Genomic DNA, 26,542 nt, shown 5'->3' on the forward strand with positions numbered 1-26,542 from the left:
ACATCACAATTTTATTACTCAAATTTGAAATTCCATTTAAATAAAAAAATTCATTCCTCAATGTTAGAAAATCTTCATTTTCTCTTAGGGTCCCCAACATCTAATCAACTGTCACTTCCTCTCAATCTTGCTTCTGGTCCCTGCTATTTTCATTACCACCATGCTACCTCAAAACATATTACTTGGATTATTATAACAACATTCCGACTTATCTTTCCCTAAATCCTAGCCCTAATCAACTATTGATGTCAGAGTATTCTCCTTAAGGCATAGCACTGATACTCTTTCCACCATCTATGCTCCAGACAAACTAGACTATTTGCTACTCTCCAAACACATGGTATATGGATGTTCCAGTCTCTGATATTTATATCACTCCCACTTGCCTGCAATACACCCCATCTCTGCTTATAAAATCCTGCCCATCTTTCAAAGCCAAGTTAGGTTGTCATCTTTTCTACGAAGTTTTCTCTGACTCCCCCAGATATAATTGATCTTTTCCCTCTTCTAAAGTCAAATACAATATTATAACTCTCTTATAAAAGCACTTAATATATTCTACTACACGTCATAATTATTCGTATGCCTTTTTTAACCTCACCTTTATAAGTTTCTTGAAGTCTACTTTATTTTTGTACCTCCAACAGTGCCTTGGACATAGCAGGCAAATCGTTAAATGTTGAATAATAAATGACTTTCTTTCCAATGAAATCAGACCATTATAAAAATAATGTTCAGGTTAACAAGGCTGGTTTTGTAAAATAAAAAACCTACAATCTGCCTATGCTAAGTTTGCTAAAAATATTCTCAGGTTTTTAAAATGTATTTGGTGCCACCAAGTGGCTGAACTATGTACTACTAATTTAAAAACACAGTCAATCTTTAACTTGTTAATGTAGTATAGGCAGAATATTTAGTGAATAGGTAGTACTGAATTTAAGAGTCCAAAAGACACAAGTTCAAATTCTGCCTTACACAGTGAGCAGCTATGCAGTCCTAGCAAGCCACTCAATTACTCTCAGCCTCAGCTTCCTCATCTGTAAAATGGGTATGATAGTATGTACCTTACAGGATTGTTGTGATGCTTAAATGAGATAATTTATGCAAAGCACTTTGCAACCATTAAAGCACTATCACAAAATCGTAGAATTTAAGAGTTGGGCCATCAGTAGGACTCTAGTACAAACCATACAGGAAAGGAAACCTCGCTATAACATACTCAACAGGTGGCTTGTATAGTCTTTGCTTGAAGATTTAAAGACAGGAAAACCACCTTCAACACAAGGCCATTCCCCTTTTGGACAGCTCTAATTGTTAAGTTTTTCCTGACAACAAGCTTAAAGAAGACGTTTTGCAACTTCTATCCACTGCAACCTGGTTCTACCCACTTGGTCCACACAGTACAAGCCTAATACCTCCTCCACATGTCAGACCTTCAAATACTTCAACTACCATGTCTCATTGAAGTTATCCCTTCTTCAGGCTAAATATGCCTAATTCTTTCAACTACTCCTAATATGACATGGACTCAAAGTCATCTGCCATCCTGGTTACCCTTCTTTGGTTACTTTAAGATTACAGATTGATTGCTGAAAAGGAATTCTCCAGTCAATCAATATTCTCCTTAAAATGCAATGCCCAAAACTGACCACAATACTCCAGATGAGGTCTGACAAAGATGGAGTACACTGGGATTTTTGCCTCCCCATTTCTGGAAGCCTTGCCCCCTTTAACATAGCTCAAGATTATATTAACTTTGGGTGGAATCCATATCACACTTGCTGACTCAATGAGCTTGCTATACTCTAAATTCACTACATGGTTTTTGACTACTATCTATCCAAGCTTTCTCATCTTAATATGAGACATATTTGTGAAGTTTATTTTTTTTTGTAGCCAAGTATATCTATTACTCCTGTGGAATATCATCTTGGTGAATTCAGATCAATGCTTTAGCATGCCAAGAACCTTTTGGATTCTGATTCTGACATACAGTTTGTTAGCTACTATTACATACATCCAATGTAACAAGCTGCTGAGGACACTAACCATGTTAGTCCAGTAATTTGCTTGAAGACCTTCAGTGCAACATAGCCAGAGAGAAACAGAACTGTTCTTAACCTTCTTTATGCATGTCTTGAACTCCTTTGGGAATCTAATGAAGGCCACCGACTCCCTTTTAATGTTTTTACTTTTAATCGTAATCGAAAGAAATGCTAAGTAGTTAGAAGTAGTAAGGCAGGGAGATAAAGACAACAAGCATTTTTAAAGTACTTACTATATACTAGCCTCGGTGCTAGACAATCCCTGTTATAAAGATTACAGTATAATAGACATAAAAGCTGAAAGGCATGGGGGGGAGGGGTAAGAGTGGGAGAGAGAAGGGGAAAAGGCACCCCCTGGAGCATGGTAGAGAAAGAACACTGAGGAAGTTACTTTAATAGTCCAGATGACAAGTGATAAGGGTCTAATCTATGATGGTTGCTAAGTAAGTAGAAAGAATTGGACAGATGTAAGAAATGTTGTGGAGAAAGAATCAACAAAACTTGATAAGCATAAGAGATTGGACTTGAACCCACCACTTCTTGACTCCAAATCCAGTACTTCGATCTCATATCATATGCTTCCTCTTGTGACAGGCTATTTTATCAAGATGACTCAAGTTTTTAAAAATACAAATTGTTCTCTGTCTTGATTGATTTGTGGATATACTGTAGTTCTAGGGATTTTGTACTTCATTAAAATCAAGAAAAATAGATGAGCTCTACAGAACAATTATTTGAAGATTAGCACCAATCAATCACTCAAACAACAAACATTTAATAAGCACTTAAACTATTTATCAAGAACTGTTTTAAGAGCTAAGGATACAAAGATAAGGGTGAATGGTCCTTTCCTTCAAGAAGTTTACATTCTAATGGAAGATACAGCATATACATAAGTACCTATGCTAAGTTTATACTATACACACAAAATATATGTATATATTTAAAGGAATAAAAGGTTAATTTGGGAAGTAGTTCATGAGTAGCCGGAGGGATGGAGAAAGGTTTCATTTAAAAGACAGCAGTTTAACTGTGTCTCAGAGGAAGCCGGGGATTCCAAGAAGTGGAGGTAAAGAGGAAGTGAATCCTAGGGATGGTAGACAGCCAATGCAAAAACAGAGACGTGTGCAAAATAGTGAGTATGCCAGTATATCTAGATGTAGGCATAGAGGGGAGTAATGTATAAGGATGCTGGAAAGACAGGAAGAATTCAGATTGTCAAGAGATTTAAATGCCAAATAGAGGATTTTATATTTGATCTTAGAGGTAACTAGAAATTACTGGAATTTGAGCAGGGGAGAGACATGATTAGACCTGAATTTGAGGAAAAACACTTCACTGGCAGTACGGAGGATGGATGTGACTGAGGAGAGGATTCAAATTCAAGCAGGCAAATCAATAAAGAAGCTAATGTACTAGTCCAGGCAAAGGGTGATGGAAGCCAAAACCTGGATGGTAGCCAAGATTTCAGAGAGGAAGGGACTCAGGAGAGAGATGGTGTAGAAATAAAAAGGTGGAGTACATGAAAAAGGAGTCAACTCATGCCAAGGTTGTGTACCAAAATCTGGGTAACTAAAAGGATAGTGACGCTCTCAACTAGTCATCATGAATTTTTTAAAAGTTTAACTTCCATCTTATTGTTTATGCCCACTTTCTCAGTTTAAAATATAATAACCTCTATCCATTTCACCAGTTTTTATTGTAAATATCATCTTAAAAATATAAAAAAGACCCAAATTAAATTCAATTAAGAACAAGAGGCATTACTGAAGAAGCAGTGAAATAGCTAGGGAGAGACCCTGGTTCAAATCAAACCCTAACACTTTCTGTATGACCTTAGGCAAGTCACTTAATTTTTTTTTTGAGCTTTACATAATAAAAAAGGGGCTAATATTTATATTATCTAATTCATAAGGTTTTAAGGAAAAGTGCTTTGGAAACCTTAAAGCACCACAGAAGAGGAAGCATCAACAGAACTATTAACTGGTGCTTTTAATTTTGCTTCCTCCTTTTCCACAGGTTTTAATATACTATCCACAATCATCTTCATAGCTAAAATTTATATAATACTTCTTTTCAAAGTTTACAGTTACACAAATCTGTCATTTATCATCTCCATTTTTGCAGATGAGTAAACTCAAAAAACAGGAAGGTTAAATGACTTGCTCAAGGTGACCCAACTAGTTAAGTTTAGGAGATGGAATTTGAACTCAGGTCTACTTGACTCCAAATCCAGCATTCACTCTACTATATTGCTCTGCCTAAAGCATTAATAATGCTTTCAACAGGTATCAACATAATAATCTCTATACTAGCTATTATGGGAAAAATATAAAAAAAAGAAAAATGTCCTACCCTGACGGATTTTTATGTACTTAGCTATATGAGAAATGGAAAAAAAATATGTAAAACAAGGTGCTTGCCTTCAAGGTGTTTTTACACTATTAAAAATTTATGAAACAATTAAATAATATGAAGAAATAATGATTATGTATTTAGATGAATGCTGTAGACCAGTGGTGGCAAACTCAAATGGAAAAGGGTAGCATATTAACTTGGAAAACCACAAATTAGTCTTATCTATGTTGTACTGTATTTTTATTTTTGCTAGCCATTTTCCCAAGAGTCATGAGTTGACACCTCTTGTGTAGACAATAAACATGACAAGGATTCAGTAGTCAGAAAGGCTTCATGGAGAAGTTAAGACTTCAAAGCTAACTTGAGACTTGAGCTGGACTTTAAATGTACAGAAAAAAAGAGAGACCCGAATTCCAAGCAGGGGAAAAAGCAAAGATTTGGAATAAAAAATGAGGATGGTATTTTGAAGGAATAATAAAGAGAGTAGTCTAATTAGAGTAGTTCACCTTAGATTATGAGTAGCAACAGGCCAGATTATGAGGGTGATAAAAGAATTCTGAGGAGTTTAGATTTAGAGATCACTGTGGAGTCAATAAAGGTTCCTGAATTGGGAAATGAGAAACGCTGTGTTTTAGAAAGGTCCAAGGTGCAAGATAATTACAACAGGGAAGAAGCTAAAAACAAAGGAACTAGTACAGAGGTTATTTATAGTAATTTTGAGTGTGAAGCATTTAAGGCCCTGCATGAGGATGGTGGCGGCAAAAAATGGAGAGAAAGTGAGAGGGATGAGAACAGATATGAAGGGTGAAGGAGAGAGAATAAAAAATAACTTTAAGGTTTTTCCCTTTCTCCCCTAAGAAATTGGTGGTAATACTGACATTAATGGAAAAATTGCTTGGGTAGATGAGTTTGGTTTCGAACACACTGAATTTGAGGAAGAGGCTAGAGCTCAAAATGTCAAACAGGCAGTTGTCAACAAAGATCTATTTTGCACACACAATTTTTCAGACGGGTTAATATTGCTTCCTTAATACTATACTATATGTAGTGGTAATCAGGGCAGGGCTTTTTGTTGTTCTTCTCTTAAGTGCCTTTGACTGAATGGGGCTGGTAAAGTGGGATTTTATCTTGGAACGTTTCTCAGCACTAAGACAACTGGGAGCCATTGACTGGAAACCCTTTATATGGTGATACTAGGGAATAACTAACTTTCCTAACATTTTTCACTGTTCTTTGTTTGAGTGCTTCTCAGCACTGAGGTAATCAAGTGCCCCAGGGCCCTGAGAAGGTATATAAGATCTGAGCTGGGTGTTTGACTTTTGGGGCTCACTCATGGAAGGAGTGTTGAGACTCTGGGCAAGCTACTGTGACTGGCTCCCGACTTTGCTAACTCAGACCCATTGGTTCTTCTCCAGTAACTATGTATTGTGATTTCATCAGACAAGATCTGTCTGTTGATGTTTGTAATTTCTGTTTGTTATTTGCCCTGAAGTTCAGGGGGCTGATCTTTTCCCCGTGAACTAAACGAATGATATAAGTATGTGTGATTAAAGTGAGACTGTTAACCCCTTACAGTTGTTTTCCTTAGAAAAGTGGATCAAAGAACCTGTGCTGGCAGCTCTTGCTGCTGGTCTTATGTTGATCTTTCACCCCTACAGGAGATGCTAGCCACACTGTTGTTACACTATACTATACTATAAGATCCATGAACCCAGGAACTATATCCTCTATACTTTTTTGATATCACCCCAAATTCCTGGTTCAGTGCTAGACAAGTAAAAGGCATCCATTAAGTGTTTGCTGACAGACTGATATATAGGACATCACTGCCATGGTAAATTTGCAAGAACCTAAGCACTCAAACACAGGAAGAGAAAACATTAAATGGAGGAAGGGAGTGTAGTATTACAGAAAGGACGCATGGCCTTTTGCAAATCCCATAACTTCTTGGAGCCTCAGTTTGCTCATCTGCAAAATTAAGAATATGGATCTGCCTCACTTAAGAGGACTGCTGAGAGTATTCAATGAATTAACATATGTGAAAACATTTTAAAAACTACAGTCACTATTAACAGATAATATCAGAGCAATATCAAGGATCTCCCATAATAATTCATTCCCTCTCGTGTCAATTTCGTTTTCTTTCTTATAAGCTCCTTCCCTATAACCTGTAAGTATGGCCAGATCTTGAATAAATCATCACTGAATCCTAGTTTCCCCTTTCAAATGCCAGCCTGTCTTTTTTCTTCCATTTTAAAGAGAAATTTTTCCAATGGGTTTATTTTCATCTGCTGCCTTATTTCCTCACCATGAGGGCTACTTCAAGCTATCAGTTCAAAATAAATTCTTAAAGTACAAACTATAGATTCAAAAAAACTTGAAAAAAAAATTTGAATAATTGGAAAACATTCAGAATCCAGGAAAAGCTGGAGAAAAAAGTCGATCAAGAAAGAAAGCACCTAGTTAATAAAAGTAAAATGTATAAAAAAAAGTTACTAGAATAACATACAATTGCTTTAAATGGCTTAATATACCATAAATCCGTTGGTGCAAGAGAACCCTGTACTAAGTGACATGAAACCTCCTCTATTATGGTAAGGATTGTCATACCTGCTTTGCAAAAAATATTGTGTCAAGTCTGGAATCCTGAACCACAGAGCCTGCTGGTTCTTCTCCTGGCTGCCACTTGAAAAGAAAAATTAACCCATGAACTGGCCTACAAAATAAAATACAAATTAATGATATTTTTTGTGCCAAATAGTCTTAGTGGGTTAAGTTATGTCCAGCTAATTATAAAATCTAACAATAAATTAAAAGTAACCCTTTAAGATACTACCCTTCTCACCCTCCTGCCTCTCAGACCCCCTCCCCCATAAAGGGGCCTCTTTCACCATGCACAAAGTATTACTTCTGAAGAAATAGATTCACCACATCCTATATTATTATTTACTTTTTAAATGGTCATAAATTAGAAACAGAATTGCAATGAAAGCCTTGCCCTTAAATACAATGCGCTATTTAGCCCTAAATTATATTAATTCATTTAAAAATTGAAAATAAGTGCAAGATAAAACTAGAGCTACTTTTAATATTCTATATGGAATTCTATGAATGAAGTTCATCAGTTGAAGGGCACTTACAGGAATTAGTGAAAGTACATCTTACTAAATTCAACCAGTCCCCTATGCAGGAAAACTAGTCAGGAGTGAATTACTGAATGGTCACTGTTTCTCAGCCTTGAAAGTTTTTTTTTGTCAATGGAAGCCAACTTCTACTATGTCTGAAGAAGCTGGAGCTGTTAATGCTTTCAAAGTCCCTGTTCCTTACACTCTGAGAGCCCCTAGCCCTTGGGAGTCACTGTTATGGCAGACCACCTCCCCAGTCCCTGTTCTGATATGGCTCTCCAATTATTGAACGATGAGTATGATTTCAAAACTGAGCTCAAATATAACCACCTTCAAGATCTCTTTCTACTTCATGCAGAGCACTGTGCTGGACACTGGGAAAGATACAAAATTAGATAAGACAGGATCACTGTCCTCAGAGAGTTCCCCATTTTTATGTGAAGTGTCCCCATCCTGAAAACTCACTATTTCAAAAAGAACAGTTTACCATTCGAATCCTTTCCTTTTCTACCAACTAGAGCTACTTTAATTAAAAGCTACTGGAGCCTCTGCCAGTGTACCTTCAAGCCCCAGTTGTCAAAGCCCCTCTCATCACACAAACTATCCATCCCCAGCCATCACAAACCATATACTGACATCCTACCCTAGAAGCCCTGGCTACCAGAGCCTATCCTACAAATCATGCTAGTTGCTTTATTTTGTGTAGTGGAACAGCCCACTAAAGCTGTGGAGATAATGGAGTTCTAGGATCTAGTGTACAGACTCTAGGTACTGGGACTACAGCAGGTGAGGGATAAGAAGTATTCCTATTGTCTCCAGCTGCAATGTTAATATATTGTTGAATAGTAACAATGTTAAAGATGATGATCAAGTTCTACAGTAATGTATATAATTTCCTATGATAGCAACAGATAGTCTGGGCCAGAAATTTATTCTCTACCAATGAAAACTGGCAACTGTTAAACAAATTAGTCTTAGGTAAAGTTGCCTGGGGCATTAAGAGGTTAAGTGACTTGCCTAGGGTCATACAGCAAATGACAGAGTTGGGTCTTAAACCCAGACTGACTTGACTCAAAAGACTGACCTTTCTCCACCACAACCCATAGCTCACTGCCTTCCTCCCTCCTTCCTCTGAAAAAGATAATCTTTTGATTACCTTGACTGAGAGATAGATATATAAATACAATGTGTATAGAGCTAGAAGTACATTGTTACTTAAAACTGTTCAATTATATTATGGATTAAAACGGGCCAGAAACCAAAACACAGGATATCATAATTAGAAAGGACCTCAGTTCAACAAGTATCAACCACCATTTATTAATTGTACTATTATTGTTATGTATAAGACACTGAAGAAAAAAAAGAAAAGAAAAGAAAACAAAACAAAACCCTGACCTCAAGGAGCTTACTGTTCACTATGGAGGACATAACAACTACACAAATAAGTAAATACAAGATTATCTCAGGAGGGAGAGAACATTAACAACTTGGGAGATCAGTAATGGCTTCATGGAATAGATGGCACTGAGCTGAGCCTTCAAAGTTCAGGATTCTAAAAGGCAAAGATGGGAAGGCAGTACATTCTAAGCTTGGGGGATATCCTACCCAAAGACAAAAAGTCAGAATAAAGAACGTCAAATTCGGGCAATTTCAAAGGCTAGAGAACATGAAGGGAGTAATGTAAAAGAAGTCTGAAAAGCGAACAGGAGACAGATGGTGAAGGTCTTTAAATGACAAATTGAGGCATTTGTACTTTATCCCAGAGATATGGAGAGCTACTAGAGTTTCAACCATGGGAATATAGACAAGGGGCACTCTGAGATGCTCATAAAAAGTTCAAACTCAGCATGCCCAATACATTATCTTCCCTTCCCCCCACCTTAACCTTCCTTTCTCTCTTAACTTTGTGATTTCTATTGAAGGGACCACCATTCTTCCAGTCTCCTAGACTCACCTTGTACTCTAACTTCTCCCTCATCTCCAGTTACCATATCATATCTCTTCTACCTTCAGGAAGTATCCCACACTCATCCCCTCCTTTCCACTAAGCCAGTTATCATCCTATTTCAGGATTCATCACCTCCCACTTAGATCACTGCAACAGCTTCCCTAACTGGTCTTTCTCCAAGTATTTCCTCCTCCAATTAAACCTTGGCAATACCGTTAAATTGGTATTCCAAAAACCCAGGTCTATGTCACTCTCCTTAAGAATCTTGAGTAACTCTCTATGCCTCTAGGATAAAATACAACATCCTCAGTGAGATGTTTAAATATCTTTGTTTTTGGCCACCAGTTTATATTTCAGACATCTTTCACATTACTCCCCACAGTGTCCTATAAGTTCAAACCAAACTGGCCTAATTGTGGTTACCTCCAGATGACATTCCATTTCCTGCTTCTGTATGGGCTGCTCCCCCTCCTACCCCATCTCCCACCCCCACCTAAAGTGCTCTCCCTCCTCACCCCCACCTCATAGAAACTGCAGCTTCCATCAAAGCCTGGCTCCAATGCCCCCTCCTACCAGAAGCCTACTTTAATCACACCAGATGCTAGGCTACTCCCTCAAGAAATTACTTTGCATATACTTTGTATTTAAGTTCCTGTGTTAGGTTGTTTCCTCTCAAACAGAATGTAAGCTCCTTGTTATTTCAGTTTTCATCTCCAGTGCCTAGCACTTAAATACTTGCTGACTGTGTAAAGAGGGACAAATCATTTAACTTCTCAGCCTCAGTTTCCTCATCTGTAAAATGGGGATAATAACACCTATAGTACCTACCTCACAGAGCTGTTGTGAGGCTGCAATAAGAGAGGCACAGCTTCCAGGAATAAGGAAGGGTTAGTCCTGCTGTACTCTGCCCTGGTCAGACCACATCTGGAGTATTGTGTTCAGTTCTAGGTGCCGCAATTTAAGAATGACATTGTTAAGCTTGGAGAATGTCCATAGGAGAATAACTTTTCAAAGTCTTCAAGAAGGCTTTGAGTTAATTTCATATAAAGATCTACTGAAGGAACTGGAGATATTTAACATGAAGACTCAGGGGACCATGATGCCTGCCTTCAAGTATCAAAAGGGCTGTCATGTAGAAAAGGAATTAGACTCAATCTGATTGACCCCAGAGAACGGAACCAGCAACTTCCAAAAAAGTAAGCTTGGATATGAAGTCAAGAAACACTTCCTAAAAGTCAGAACTATGCAAAAGCAGAATGGAAATCTCGACAGGTGGCAGATTTCCCTCACTGGAAGTCTTCACAGGGGAGGGATGATCACCTGTCATGTGGACTCTGGTGGGGATGCTATCTGGGGCATGGGTGGCACTAGCTGAATGTTAAGGTCTCTTACAACTCTGAAATTCGTGGGTCTTTGATTGCACTCCTCTGCTCAAAAACTCTCTGTAGCTGCCTATTGCTTAGTGAGTGAAATTCAAACTCTTTTACTTGGCATTTAGGGTCCCAATTGATTCTGCCATCCTTGCTTCAACTCAGATCGCTCCCCTCAACACATCCATGTTCCAAACAAACTTAACTATTCTCTATCCCTATGAATTGCATGTGCTTTTCCCTCCCACTTCTGTGCATTTGCTCAATACAACAAGCATTTATTAAGTGTTTACTACGTGCCAGTCACAGTGCTAGGCACTAGGGATTCAAAAGACAAAAACCAAAATAGCCCCTGCCCTCAAAGAGCTTACATCCTATCATGGGAAAATAACACGTTCATAGCAAATTAAGTAAAAATACATTCCAAGCAATTTCTTGGGAAAGGGTACTAGCAAATAAAGGGACCAGAGAAGGCTTTCTGTGGGAGGTGGCACCAGAGCCTAGCTTTAATGGAAGCTAAGGATTCTCTAAGATGGAGAGGGAGGAAGCAGTACACTCCAGACATGTGGCAAATCCTGTGAAACGCACATAGACAGGGGATGGTAGGTCAAGTGCAGGCAATGGCAAACTAGCTCTTTGGTTATAATGACAGGTGTGTGGAGGGTAATACGCAAGTAACCATGGAAAGGTAGACAGAAGCCAGAATCTGAAGGGCTTTAAAAGCCAGGAAGATTTGTATTTTACCTTAGAGATAAGAGGAAGCTATATGAGTTCTTTGAGTAGAGGACTGACATGGTCAAATCTGTGCTTCAGAATCCGCTAACTATGTGCTGGGGAAGAGAATGGTTACAGGGAAACCAATTAGTAGATTATTTATTGTAAGGAGGACTATAGCTATGAAATATTTCATGTACTGTCAGACATGGCTGAGGACTTGGTTAGTTTTGCTGAACCAATTTTTCCCCTTTTAAAAAAAAATCTATTGCAAAGGGTCACTAACTGGAGAAAAAAATGAGACAGAATTTTTTTTAAAGGAGCCTGCAAAAGTCCAGGTGAGAGTGAGACAATGAAGGACTGAAATATGATGACTGAGGAGAAAGAAATGCAAGGTATTTCATGGCGGTAAAATTGATAAGGTTTGTCAATGGTCTGGAGATAAAGGATGATAAAGAAGTGGATGATCCAGGGGTTGATAGAAGAATGGTGGTATTTTCAAAAGAAATAAGGAAATTAGGAAGAAAGGGTTTGGGAAGGTAGCGATAATGAACTGCGTTTTATGTCTGGAATGCTCTTCTTCCCCCTCGTCTTGCTGAGTCCCTGGCCAGTCTTTAATGGATTACTCAAAAGCCATTTCCTCAGTGAAACCTTCCATGATGCCTCTGGTCAACAATCAACTTTTCCCTCTTATTTCATTATATAGCAGTAATTAAATTCTCTTAATACACTAGTAATGTGATATTGTATTTTTCTGCATGTTGGTATATTACTACCCTACTAAACTCGAAGCTCCAAAAGGACAGGGACTATGTCTTATCAACCTCTGTGACTCCCTCAGCGCCTGGCACAATGCTCTGCACAAAGTAGGCACTTTACATTTGTTGAATGAATAAATGAATGAATATGAAAATAGATTTCAAATTCTAAAAAGTGGACTTTAAAGTTGGAGACTGCTTGTACTGGAAATTTAAAACAGGGACCTGCAACTGTAATAATATAATGGATACATACATACACACGCTTATGTGTGTGTATCTGCACATATACATACATACACATCTAATTAAAATGAATTATCAAGTATAATTATACTTTCAAATTTTAGTTGGATGATAAATTAGAAAAAAATTTTTAAAAGAGCTTACTTTAATTTCTCAAAGTTCTCTGGCTCCAAACTCCATATTTCTTCTACTTGTGCTCCACGACAACCTAAAGGGAAAATATTTTTTCAGAAAATTTACAAATGATATTTGCTTACAAAGATTAAAGATACAAATACTCTTTTTAAAATAAGATACAATCATGTATGCTTTATTTCACTATATAACATCATCCTCATTTACAATCTCCAAAGTTGATGGTGATGAAAGTTGCCAGATTTCTAAAATTCTTTCACAGCACTAAGCCAAGTTTCTTTCTGTCATAAAATGGAAAGGCTACTTTTCTCCTACTACTATGAATACATGTAACAAATGAAAATACAAAGAATAACTTTCATTAAGCACCTTGTCGACCTTAACCATCATTTTCTTACCAAACTATCTCAACTCCTTATGACAACACCTTTTTTATTTTGGTAGGAATTATGAATAATATATGTCTCCACTGAATGCAACTAAATATTCTACTTCTCCCTTGGAAACAGCTGAGTAAAGAGTCATCAAAATGTATTAGTATAGATAGACTGTATAGTATAGTATAGCATAGTATAGAGTATAGATAGACTGGGCTGAAAAATAGGTTCAGAGAAGGTTTAACTGTTCTGGATGCCAGAAGGAACTGAAATGATGCACAAGTACTGTAGGAAGATTGACTCTTCCACCAAGGTCATATGACCATGAGGTCAAAGACAAGATATTACCTTAGAAAGTAATGATAGATGAAGACTAACTTCGCCACAGAGTAGAATCAGTCCTAATAAGTTGTCAGTAAATATACTTCAACCCAAATAGGTAACAGGTCAGGGGTGAAGACAGGTTCTAGGGTGTGGACTCATGGAGACCTCCAGGAAGGATAAATAAGGCAAAGTGCAAAGTCAGTGAAGAACATCCCAAAGTTCAGGGGAGCTGAAAAGTGTCTTCCTCATCCAGGGACCAAGACAGAGCAAGGAGAGGCCAGGGCACCTGTGAGTTAACAAGCTCTAACTAATGCTGAGAAAGAAAACTGAAAAGCAATTTTTGGAGACTAAAGCTCCCACCAGAATTGGAAGCGGTATCAACCCTCTGGCTGTATCTTTGACTATCAAAACTGACCCACCCAGCAAGGACCAATTGCCAACCTTCTCCAGAAAGCTTCTTGTTATTATTCATCAAAAGTAATCTAGTGAAAAAGTTGAGAAAATTTACTTCCCTCCCCACTTTATAGAAGCAGTGGTGTGAAAGGGGTAACAGTATTGGTAAGAATACTGCATATCAGTAATGACCATATACTGATCAAGTCTGTTGAAGTGCTTTCTTTACTTTTCAAAAAAGTCCTCATTACAAAGGGTGGCTAGTGGGAAGAAGTGGGAAATGAACGTGATAAAACCAAAAAATATCAATAAAAATTTTTTAAATGATCTCACTTTATAGGACATATCACATATAGTTATTTGTATATATACATCTCCCTTACAGGATTTTTTAATTACCTTGAGGGTAGGAATGTTTTATACTTTATCTAACTGGCCCTCCCAGCCCTAGCATGTAGCTTCTCACACAGTATGTTATACACTCGATAATTTGTCAAATGAATGAATTTTTAGAACATATTTAATGTATGAAATGAAGTACACCTGTACTGGCAAATTACTTGACACTTAATGGTCTCAAATTTTTCTAGCTCCAACTTAATGACCTCTAAAAGCCATTATTATTTTTCACAAAGAAAATTTAACAATTAAAGATATCATAACAGTCAATGTCTTAGAAGTTAAAGATTTTAATTTATGGATAAATTACCATCTCATTCAAGAAGGTAAAAGAACAGACATAACCTGGTATCAGTATGAAAAATCTAACCTCAGCACAAGGGATCAAATTAACAGCTAAGAATACAGCCTGAAAAAAGAGACAAAATATTGAACAAGAGGTTATGAAGAAATAACATACATAATTGCTGAATCCAAATATTTCAGCAAGCTCCAGCTTTACTAAGCTATGTACAAGTCACTACGCTAAGCCCTTTAGTAACACATAAGGAAAAAAACAGCCCGGACTTCGAAGGAGCTTATGTTCTGCTGGAGGTTCCAAGTAAACCAGACAAGTAATATAAGGCTAGATGAGGGGCCAAAAAGCACCGCAATGAGTGGGATCAGAAAAAATTTTAGAGAGGTGTTACATGACTTAGAGACTTGAAAGAAAAAACAGCTTCTAATGGGTGAGGAGGAAGTACCATAAAACATTGGGAACGTTTTGTACAGAGGCAAAAGAAAAAATGCTGAAATTGGGGAACAGTTTGACTCAAACATAAAAATATTAAAGGGAATTTCTCTATTAATAATGGATTAAGAAATAAACTTGTAAAGGAAGGCTCTCCAGATTGTCATGTATTTAAAATGCCAACCTGGAGAAGAATCTGTATTTTATGCTACAGGAAATAACCATGTTAAGGGATTAGTATGATGACTTGAGCTTTATTGGAACATGCATGGAACTCTGCCTTCTTACCTCCACCTTTTGCCTTCTTGATTTCCTTTAATGTTCAGTTCAAATCCCACCTTCTATAACAGACTTGTCCTGATTTCCTCAGCTGTCAGTGCCTTCTGAGATAATCTTCTACCTCTCTCTCTCTCTCTTATGTATGTATTGTTTATGTACAGTTACTTAAATGTCCCTTCTCACAGAAGAACGCAAGCTCCTAGAAGGCAGGGACCATATCATATTTTTGCCTTCTTTTGTATTACCAGTATTTAGTATGATGGCTGACAACTGCCCTTAATCAAAGACCACTGTCTGACCTGTCTACTCTTCTTCACATCCCCAGCATTTAGAACGTTAATTCTATACTTTTGTCTTGCCTAACTTCAAATCCTGCCTAAGACATTAACTGTGTGACCTCAGGCAAATCACCTAACCCTCCTCATCCTTAGTTTCCTAATCTGTAAAATGGGGATAATAGCACCTATCTCCTGAGGTCACTGCACTTTGCAAACCTTGGAACACTAAATAAATGCTTGATATTATTTTAATTATAACCTGTCACTTTATTTTTCCTAACGGGAAAAAAGACTAAAACTTTTCAAAAACTGATAGCACAGTGCCTAGCACGGTAGTGAGCTGCTTAATAAATACTGTTGATAACAGTTGGAATTATCCAACTTTACAAGTGAGGAAACTGCAGCAGGCAGTCTTTCTAACTCCAAGTCCAGAGGGCTGTATACACTGTGACACCTGACCGGCTGCTTTAAAGGAAGGGTATTTTGAAGTGTTATGGAAATGTGGATAGAAGACTGGAGAGTCATGGAATCCTGAATCCAATTAAGAGACTATTTCTTAATCCATTATTAATAGAGAAATTCCCTTTCATATTCTTATGTTTGAATCAAACTGTTCCCCAAATTCAGCATTTTTTTTTGCCTCTTCCACTGTACAAGACGTTCCCAACGTGTGATTGTACTTCCTCCTCACTTCCACCCATTGGAAGCTGTTTTTCCTTCAAGCCTCAAAGTGATATGACTCCCCTCTGAAATCTTTTCTGAATCCAAACAAGAGGCTATTAAATATAACCCAGTCAGGAAGTGACGACGGACTGAACTAGGGTGTAGAAGACGTGAGGCTGAAGAGCTGGTTGCTTTCTGCGGGGGTCAGCGGGAAACTTTTTTTTTTTTTTTGCTGGGGCGGGTTTCTCCCTGGAAACCAAGTTGGCCACGAGGCCTTGCGTCACAAGCAGGAGGAAGAGGAGGAGGAAGGGGGCTGGGCAGCAGCGAGGCTCGGAGTCAGTCCCGAAGGCAGTTTCCCCAGGAAGTCTAAAGGGGGCAGCTTCAGCCCGTAAGGACTCGGCTCAGGCTCCCTCGGGACGTGGGCCCCTCCTGCAAGCAGGTCGTCCTACCCTGGACTGGTTTTGCCTGTAGCCCTGGGGGGTTCAGGGGCTGTCCCTGCCCGGAGAGAAATGAGACAAGGGGGGAAAGGGACCTGCTAGGGGGTGGGTGGGAGGAGGAGTCGCCGCCGCGGACCTTGCTCCTGCCCTGGGCGGGGAGCGGGAGGGTGTCCCGGAGGAGCCCTCGCTCGATCCTCGCCCCAAGCTGAAGCTTCGGATCAAGCCCACGCTGGGTCCGGGGGCCACGGCCTCGGCCTCAGCCTCCTCCTCCTCCTGATTTCTTCCCAGGCTCCAGAAGCTACGCGGTGCCCTCCGCTCTCACCGAATCCTTTAATGAGTTCAGTGAAGACCCCGGGGTCGCTCTCCATGAGGCACCACTCCCCGGCGCTGCCCGCCATGGCCCCAGCCGCTCCTCTCCTCCTCTCCTCTCTCGCTGCGTCTCAACTCCCGGTCGCCGCTTGCAGCCGCCGCCGCTCAACACGGACCCCCAACACCAGCCGCAGACCCCCGAGTTCAGCAAATCCGCCGCGGCTGCCCTCCACCTCACGTCACCGCGCCTCCTTCCCGACAACCTTCGCGGCTCCCGTCACCTGAGCCGCCACAGCCTGCAAAAGGGCCGCTCTAGCCTTCCACAAGGAAACGAGATCCAATCAAAATGCGGTCCCTCTCACGACCCGTAGCCGTCAGAGAAGGAGCGGGAGGGGTTGAGCAAAGGTGGGGAAGGGATTCTGGGTAGAGGGTGGGCAAAAAGAGGTAACATCCGGGATCCTCGAAAGAGGCGTGGGGGGTGGGGGCGAATGGGCGGGACGGAATCTGGTCGGGAAAGGGAAAACAGCTGCCGCTGCCTCAATTGCTGCTTCCCACCAAGGCCAGCCTCTCCCGGGCGCCCCTTCGCGGAGCTGTCTGCCCTGAGGGGCCCCACCCGACTCTGTGCGGCTGCGCTCAGGTGAGGAAGCTGCCGGAGGCGGTTACGCCCGGAGGGGCTTTGTGCGGTCGGAGCAAGCCCCCTCCCCCCCGCGGTCCTGCGCGCCTCGGGCCGCTCCCCTCGGTGCAGCCCGGCCTCCCGTGGGGCTCCTAGGGCGGCCCGTGGGCGGCAGCGTGCCGTGGATGAGCGGATCTAGATCTTCGGCGTGGTGAGGAAGTTGTCATGGCGCTGGGCCAGGGTCCCCCCTGGAGGAGCTACGAGACCGTGGGCACTGCCCACCCCCGCCCGGGCTTCCCGCGGCGGTCCAGGCCGCTGACGTCCCTGCGGGAGGAGACGTTCCCTCCCCACCCCCCACACACACCCTCCAATCCTTCGGCCGCCGCCATTCCGAGATTAGGGAAGGGGGCGGGGGGAGGGATGGAGCCTCGGAGCCTCGCCATTGTCCGAGTCCCTAGAGGGATTGGCCGGCGGTGCAGGCTCTGCTGCTGCGGCCGTCCGGATTAAAGAGATCCCGAGGGTGCGACGCCGCTTGTGCGCGTGGTTTGATTTAAGGACTTCTCTTTGTACGGACGGCGAGTGGAGGTGATGGAGAGGTCTATTTAAAAAAGGGGTGTGCATGCAGTTTTACTGTCTCATTCGAGCTCCTATCGGAGGTGGCAATTATGTCTCCGTAGGGGAGGTGAAAAGCGAAGTGACGGAGAATAAGAACGGCCTCGGGTGTCATTCTTTTAAAGTTCTCAGCGCGATCCTTGTTCTGAAGGGCCTGAAGATTGAGGAAAAAGGGCCCTTTCTTTGCAAACACTGAATCACCAAACTTTAAACTCTTTTGAAGCGACCTCTAGTGTAACACTGCTTTAGGGGTCAACCTTAAAAATAACAGGGTGTTCCAAAAGTCTTAATGCCATTCCAAGCTTTAGTAGCTTAAAATAATAGTAATAGTTATCATTTACTTAGCGCTTTTTACAGATGTTATCTCATTTGATTCTGGCAACTGCTCTGGGAGTTAGGTGTTATGGCTATTTTTACAGGTGAGAAAACAGACAAGTGACTTGATCAGCGTGAGTGTTGTAGGATCTGAACTCAGACCCCAGGTCTAGTGTTATATACACCTGTGCTTTAGAACTTAGCTAAGACTTTTGAGACCTCCAGTGCTTGGTTTCAAAATACATTTTTTTGATAGGAAGACGTATAAAATACTTCTGGGGCAGTAATTGGGGTATTGGACCAAAAGTTAAAAAGAATTGAATTCAGAACTTGCCTCAGACCTGAGACTCAACTAGCCGTGTGAACTGGAAGTCACATAGCCTCCGTTTGCCTCAGTTTCCTCTATAAAATGGGTATGATAACACCCATCTCACCCGGTTGTTACGAGGCTCAAATGAGATTATATTTGTAAAGCTCTCTGCAAACCTTGAAGGGTTATATAAGTGCTAGCCAACTATTATTATGTTTAAAACTCTATAGAGTGGTATTAAGTTGGAAACAACAGGGACGTGATTTGTAGGATAGCTTTTTTTTTTTTTTTTTTTTTTTTTGCTTTTTGGCAGGGCAATCGGGCTTAAGTGACTTGCCCAAGGTCACACAGCTAGTACATGTGTCAAGTGTCTGAGGCCGGATTTGAACTCAGGTCCTCCTGACTCCAGGGCTGTAGGATAGCTTTTATTAAGCGTGGGGTAGCTTGGCCAAGTAGATAAAGAGCAGGGCTTAGAATCAAGAGAACGTTCATTCACATCCTGTTTCTGATACTAGTACGTGACATTGGGCAAGTCATTAAATCTCTGTGGTCTTAAGCAGCTCCCCAAGATTTAGCTTGTGTTATAGTTCTTGTTGCTTCTCTCTGAGGATATCTCTAATTTATCTTGTGTATATTGCGATTTGTACATAGTCCTAAACTAAGAGAGTTCCAAACAGGTTCATTGTGGGTTCATTGTATTTACTGTGAGCTGTTGATACCTATATTTTGCATTTCCATTAAAAATAAATGAACAGGCTTAAACTACATAAAACTTTGATTTTGCAGAATATTCATCACATTAGAAAAATCCCAGTAATTACTATCCATATTACTGCATTTTGTTCTTAATCCATCATTAAAAAATAAACAATTCAAGCACATTATCAGTTTCTTTAAAAAAACAAAAAGTTTCTCTAGAGTGAAAATCCTTACTAGTTCCCTAGAGTGATACAGTTGTTAGAATAGATGAATTATTTACATGCTGAGGTCAACTCCATAGAAGAATTAACTGCTTTGCTATTTTAAACAATCTTCTAATGATTATACTTGAGTAGGTTATCTAATTACAGGATTACCCATGTTGTCCACTCCTCCATCATATTGCCTCTATTCCTTTCACTGCCCTAGTCTATCTTGGCCTTTGATAATGAGTCTAACCAGAGAAGGTAGAAGCATTACATAGAGCAGCAGGATAACAGCCTGGGATTAAAAAGTGGCCATGAATAATCCACTCACTGGTAAATTCACACGAAGATTACTGATGATTTATTGTATATTTCTTTTGTTGTCCATATGACCAATATTAATGACTCTTTTTATTTAATATTTAAATGTACTCATAGTATTCTTGTTTTTACCAATTTGATGACTTTGACTATTATTAAATAGTCAAACTGAGTAAGTCATCCAGAGGACTAACTGAATAATGTTCACTCCTTGCTTGTTTAAGAGGTAGGGAACTCAAAGTGCAGGTGGAGACATAATATTTTCAGATATGGCCAATAGATGGATTTGGTTTGCTTAATTATGCTTATTCTTTTTTAAAAGCTCGGGATTGGGGAGTGGGAGTGATTGGGAGAGGGACTATAGAGAGCGATGCCAAAAAAAGGAAAGAGGAGCGTCATTGTAGTAGCTTTTTGAAAGATCTACAGAAGAAAGTTGGGAAGAAGGTAGACAGGACAGTTTAAAAAAATAACATGGTGAATTCATTTTGCTGTTTTGAAAAGAATTGTGATGTACATAATGGAATTCTGGGGGTTTACTTATAATCCTCTGCCTGTATTCTTTGTATATGGAAATGCTTACGTTTGTCAAGTTCAGAATAATGAAAATAAAATTTTAAAAAACTGAATAGGTAAGAATTTTATCCTGGCCTTACCGTTAGTTATATAATCTGTTATATGACTATTCTCTACCCTGGCTAGCCATCTTCCAAATGGAGAGTTACAAGGAGGTAAAAGTATGTAAATAGCTAAGAGCTGTTAGTATCATTGCTAAAAAATAATCAAATGTGCTTATCCTACTAATTACGTATCAGTAAGGTCATATGCAAAAGGATAGTGCATTTTAATGATCTCTGACTGAGTATAAAGAACTTAAACTCAGTTTTTAGCCTTATTGGAAAGGCAAAAGAACAGGCATTTATTGAGTACCTCATTTGATCATCACAATAATGCTGAAGGGTGTATGCTATTATTTTTCCCCATTTTAGAGTTGAGGAAATTGAGTCTGACAGAAGTTGTGACTTGACCACAATCACACAGCTAGTGTATCAGAGTCTGAATTTTAACTCAAGTCTTTCTGACTCCAAACCCAGCTCTATCCAGTGGACCACCTTTTTCTCTTATTATGATAGTAAATAATTGTGTCTACCTCAGGCATGTTCCAGATGAGATAATACAATACTTTAAAAGCTCTTTGTGAATCTAGATGGGACAAAAGATAACAAAGTATCAGTCATGGAAGTTCAGAACTAGATTACCAAAACAATGGCAATGTTCGTATGGAAATATTGTATACTCAGGTGGCATTTCTTTTGCTCAGTTTTTGTAACTTGTACTTTGTGAATGTTATCTCGATATATTTGCCTTTTGATAGAAAATTTTTTGCATGAACTACATAATCTATAATCATACTGTTTTATCCATATCTTATTCTTCCTGAGATAATATATTTTCAACATTCCAACATATATAAACATATTCCAACATGTAACAATGTATTTAAACATACATAAAAGTATAGTTTATATCTTGACAAAGATTGAAGTTTTAAGCCTAATTTTCAAAGGAAATGTTATCTAAAAGGTCTGAATAATTTATTAGCAGGGTACATAATTTAGAATTAGCCCAGGAATTAAGTTCTTATTTCTTTGATATCAAAAGTTTTCTTATTAGACATAGTAAGAAATTGTTAAATATGATTCCTTTTTAGAGAAAGATTTGGCCAGTTATACCTCATACTGATTTATTCAGATTTCCTTTTCTGTTTTTTTCTTTTTTGGTGTACAAAATTTTAATTCTTTTACAAAGGGGTGTCATTTATGTTATTGCCTAGCTCACTACCAGGGTATTTCTAGTTAATGAATAATTGTAATACAATAAATATAGAACTACCAAAGAACTGGGTTATTTTGTACATATCACTTATTTGCATATTTTTCTAAGATAGATGGGGCAGATAACCTCATAGTGGCAGCATGGTACTGTGGAAACAACAATTTAGAGTCAGGAGACCTAGTTTTGAATCCCACCTCTGTTACTAGTTATGTATATGATCTTGGACAAGACGGTTCCCCTCACTGGGCCTCAGTTCCTTTATTTTTAAATGAGAGAGTTGGGTTAAATGGCCTCTAAGATCTCTTACTAAATCTGTGATCCTGAGGACACATACAAAAACAAAGATTAAATAGATAGAATGAGACTATTAACTCAGATATCACAATATTCTTATTCTGACATGACATTCTTGAAATCTGTGAAGTACAAACTTTGTAGATCTGATGATGCTGCAGTGGCTTTAAGTAAGGGCCTGACAATAGACTTTATCTGTTAATCAAGAACTATTCTAGATAAATGTGGAAAAGCTCACCTCTAGTAGGTTAAACTACTAGGAGAGGAATTCTTTTGGCTCTGGGAACCTTCAAAAAAAACACTGATTCATATAAAACCTACTTTTACAATAGATACCTGAGGGAGATAAAAGTAATACAATATGACTCAGTAGGAAAAAAAAGGGGGGCAAGGGGAGAGTTTTCTAGGGAACTTAAGGAGTTGTGAAGATCAAGAAATAAAATGGATAAAATGGTATGGTGCAGATTAAAAACAGTAGTGGGAGTAACTGGACAGGGTGACATTGTGGGGAATATAAAGTTGTTTAGAGATAGAAAACGTACAGAAGATAACCAAATGGTAAAGTGGTAGAAAGGGAAGGTAGGAGATGTTAAGAATCACAGTTTTTAGCGTGGTATGATGGATTTGAATCTTGCCTTTGAATGTATGGCAGTAACAGTAGGAAAAGTTTTCTACTCAAGAACTATGCTTTTTTTTCTTCTCAAATTAAGAACACTTTTTTTAAAAAGTACTTTTTAATTAAGAGACTTTTAAAATAAGGAGTTAATATTTGAAAAGATAACCAAATTTTTGTCTTTAAAATGCATAGCTGAATTTTAAAATGAGTTTAAAGTTCCTATCATTTGGGAAATGGATAAATAATGGATAATGGATAAATAAATTGTGGTGCATTACTGTGATGAAATATTAATGTCATAAAAAATGACAAAATGAATATAGAGAATCATGGGATGTGAACTATTAGTAGTGAAGCAAGCAGAACCTGGAAAATGATAATCACAGTAACTATAGCAACCTAAATGGAAAAACAACAAAAATGAAGATAGATGACTGAACTTGTATTTTAATAATCCGGCTAGCAGCTCCTGTGGGGGCGTAAGATCCCCCCACAGCCAGCACCCAGGAGGCTGCTGGCATGCTGGGGAAAGCACAGGTTCTTTTTATCTGCTTAAACAAGGAAAGCATGGTGAAGGGGTTGACCAGCTTACTTTAATCCAGCATTCGGTTAGCATACAGACAACATTCATTTAGTTCAGGGGAAAAATGCCAGCATTCAGTTAGTTCAGGGGAGCATACAGACAAGCATCAAGAGACAGACCAAATACAGATTCATTCACTTCAGGGGAAAAAGCCAGCACCCTGAGGTTCAGAACATTCATTTAGTTCAGGGGAAACGAACCAGCATCCCGAACTTTAAAACAAAATACAAACAAATTACAAATATCAACAGACAGACCCAATACAATTCATAGTTACCAACATCTGTGCTCAGCCTGAGAGCAAGGGCTGGCCCAGAGTCAAGCTTGCCACTACTCCTGTGCCAACTGGAAAAGGAAAAAGAGGAGTCTTCAAGCCGTCTTCTCCCCTCTTACAGAGTTTTTGACATCATCAAGCACTGCCTGAATGACCAGGGCCGATTGGTTCTTGAGTTGGCCCCTTCCCCTAGGTTAACACCCAATAGGGCGTGGCTCTGGAGTCAACACCTCCCCTCAGCCAGCCCCATGACTCATCACACAGGAAGTTCTCTGCTCACAGGCATGGGTCTCTGGGCTTCCTGCCTGGGAAGAGGAGCAGCAGGTCCAGCACTCATCAAGGCCCAATTTGATAAACTGAGCCACCCAAAGAAAACAAAGGCCATTCTGGTCACAACTTGGCTCTAAAGAAGGAATGAGAAAACCTACTACCTTCCATTTGGAGTGGTGGAAGAGTGTGTATGGTCTTCGCATATGCTGTTGGACTCAGATGAGGTGTTAATTAATTTTTCTGAACTGTTTTTTTTTCTTGTTACAAGAGATGGTACTTTAGGTAAAGGCAGGGGAGGTATATATTTGGAAATGAAGGTGATGTAAATGCAAAGTATATATTTTTTTTCTTTAAAGGGATTATCAAAGGCCCTTTACCAAGTCCCTTTTCCCTAGCACCATAGTTTATCTAACTGCTTCTGCCAAGATAATCTTGCTTTTACAGGCAAAATACTCATCCTTATGATTCTATTTGTATGTTTTCTTGGACTGTAGTTATACCTCCCCTATCTGTTTTGCTTTCTTCTACAGTACTATTTATAAGTAACCTCCAGAATCATTCTTGGTTAGCCATAATGTTCTCAGCTGATGGCGTAGCAGTTGGTATTTGTGGTTATGTTGCTTTTTATATCATGTATTAGAGCTGGAAGGAACTTTTCAAGTCATCGGACCCAACCCTCTCATTAGAGACAGGTAAGTGGAGCAGTAGGTAGAGTGGTCAACTTGATGTTAGGAAGACCTGAATTTAAATCCAGCCTCAGCCACTTGTTAATGTGACCCTGGGCAGATCATGCAGCACGATACACGATGACTGTAGTATCGTACTTAGAAGAACAACAACAAAAATGAAACTGAATGGCATATATTACATTGACTGAAGTTGGCTTCTAAGAAAAAATGAATGAGAAAATGCATCACCTTCCCCTCATCCCTGGTGGGAGACTATGGGTGTGGATCATTGCATAGCCTATTGCACTCAGTTAATGTTTCCATTAGTTTTTCCAAACTGGTTTTTTCGTCTTATTAGCTTGATAACTCTGGCAAGTCCGACAAGAAGTAACTGGCTCTCCTAGCCTTAGTGTTCTCATCTGTAAAGTGGGGATAATGATAGCATGTTCTTGACAGGATGGTTTTAAGGATCAAATGAAATACTGTAAAAAATTTGCAAATCTTAAAGTGCTATATAAATGCCAGCTGTCATCATTTTTTCAAATGAGGTTCCTGAGACTACAAGAAGTTAAGCAGCTTACCCAAGTTCCCACAAGTAGTAACAACTCCCAACTCAAAACCCATTATTGCTTCTGTGCCATGCTGCTGACATATGTGCTTTGGATGTTTATGCACAGATGTTCCACCTCGCCTTCAAGATTATAACCTAAAGGGCAGACATGTTATTACAAGGAAAAGGTTAAAATAAAAGATTTTCCATTAAACCAACAAAACTTGTTTTAAGCAGAATTTGGTACAGGAGCCAATACTTTCTGCTCTTGCCTGGAGTTGATTCTAATAGAATCTGAACTTCATTTTTTCTATGTGCTTGGTATTATTGCTTTGCGAATATTTATGCTCAAGGAATAATTATGCTGACTTGTAACTTTTAGTGTGTTTCTCTTTTTGCATAATATACTCTGCTACTGCATTGTGTACTAGGAGGAGTATTGAGTTTAGAGTTAGATAATCGTAGGCCCATAGATTAGAGGAAGGGGATCTTTGAAGTTATCCCTTCTCATTGAGGAAATAGGCCTGGACAGGTTAAGTGATTTTTCCAGGATAATACAGGAAGATAATACAGGAAGTAAGTGGCAGAGCCATGATTTGAACCCAGATTCTAACTATCAGTAAGGCAATAATCATAGCATAGATGATAATTGTCAAAATGCCTATGTGGTTCTGTATCGCAAAATATACGAGACTCTACACATAGAAGGTAGAAGAAGTAAACCATTTATTTAGACACCAAAGGACCAGATCTTGAAACCAAATACGCCCAATCCATCACAGCTGCAAAGAATTCAATACACAGTACCATAGCAGAGAAGCACTCCATCCCAAAACCATCCACCCTCTTGCTGGGGCCTTCCCACAAATACACTCAGAGCAACTGAGTCTGCTCTCTCCTTCAATTCTAACTGTAGTAACTGCTCTGTCAGCATTTCCTGTGACACAAGTGCCTTTTCCTGTCAGCAAACTCCTCCTACCACATTGACATAAGCAGGTCACATGGCCTATTAATGGGTGGGAAAGATCTTCAAATCGAAATTGTTGTTACAGTAAGTCATTCCCCAAATGTATGGATCACTCATTCTACTGCAACATTTAAAATAAAAAAGAAGTTGGACTAGATGAAATACTAAAGTTCCTTCCAGCTCTATATCTAAAAACCTATGATTATAAAACATGAATTCTATTAGACTATATTATAAAGAAACATGCTTATTGAGACCATAGAAAAAGGATTACTTTTGACAAGTGACCTTTAAAATGAGTTTTGAAGAATAAACATTTCTACGAAGTTTTGAGGCAGGTGAGTTAAGTAGCATTTATTAAGTGCCAGGCACAAATACAGCCTATACCTTGAAGGAGTTCACATTCTAATGGAGACAACATGTAAAAAACTATTTAAATAGACGATATGTACAGAGTAAAGGGAAGGTAATCTCAGAGAAAAGGTAGGTGTCCTAACCAACTTCTCTCAGGTGCCTACTT

The 26,542-nt window shown here is 39.3% G+C and overlaps 2 protein-coding genes across 4 annotated transcripts in view; one reads left to right on the forward strand and one right to left on the reverse strand.

Annotated features, from left to right (window-relative positions):
* UCHL5 (ubiquitin C-terminal hydrolase L5) overlaps positions 1–17,512 on the reverse strand; it is a 39,128-nt gene extending 21,616 nt beyond the window's left edge. The window contains exons 1-3 of one of the 2 annotated variants that reach the window (XM_036754191.1): positions 16,905–17,512; positions 12,712–12,775; positions 7,014–7,119 (exon numbers count right to left, since the gene is read on the reverse strand). In XM_036754191.1, coding sequence (XP_036610086.1) covers positions 7,014–7,119; positions 12,712–12,775; positions 16,905–16,980 — 246 coding nt within the window. In that variant the 5' untranslated portion in view covers positions 16,981–17,512. The remainder of the gene's footprint in view (positions 1–7,013; positions 7,120–12,711; positions 12,776–16,904) is intronic. The other variant, XM_036754192.1, reaches the window with a different exon arrangement.
* RO60 (Ro60, Y RNA binding protein) overlaps positions 17,404–26,542 on the forward strand; it is a 44,321-nt gene continuing 35,182 nt past the window's right edge. For both annotated transcript variants that reach the window (XM_036754188.1, XM_036754189.1), the window contains exon 1: positions 17,404–17,528. The gene's annotated coding sequence lies outside the window, so the exon portion shown is untranslated. The remainder of the gene's footprint in view (positions 17,529–26,542) is intronic.

The sequence above is a fragment of the Trichosurus vulpecula genome, chromosome 4, assembly GCF_011100635.1.
Source record: "Trichosurus vulpecula isolate mTriVul1 chromosome 4, mTriVul1.pri, whole genome shotgun sequence".
NCBI lineage: Eukaryota > Metazoa > Chordata > Mammalia > Diprotodontia > Phalangeridae > Trichosurus > Trichosurus vulpecula.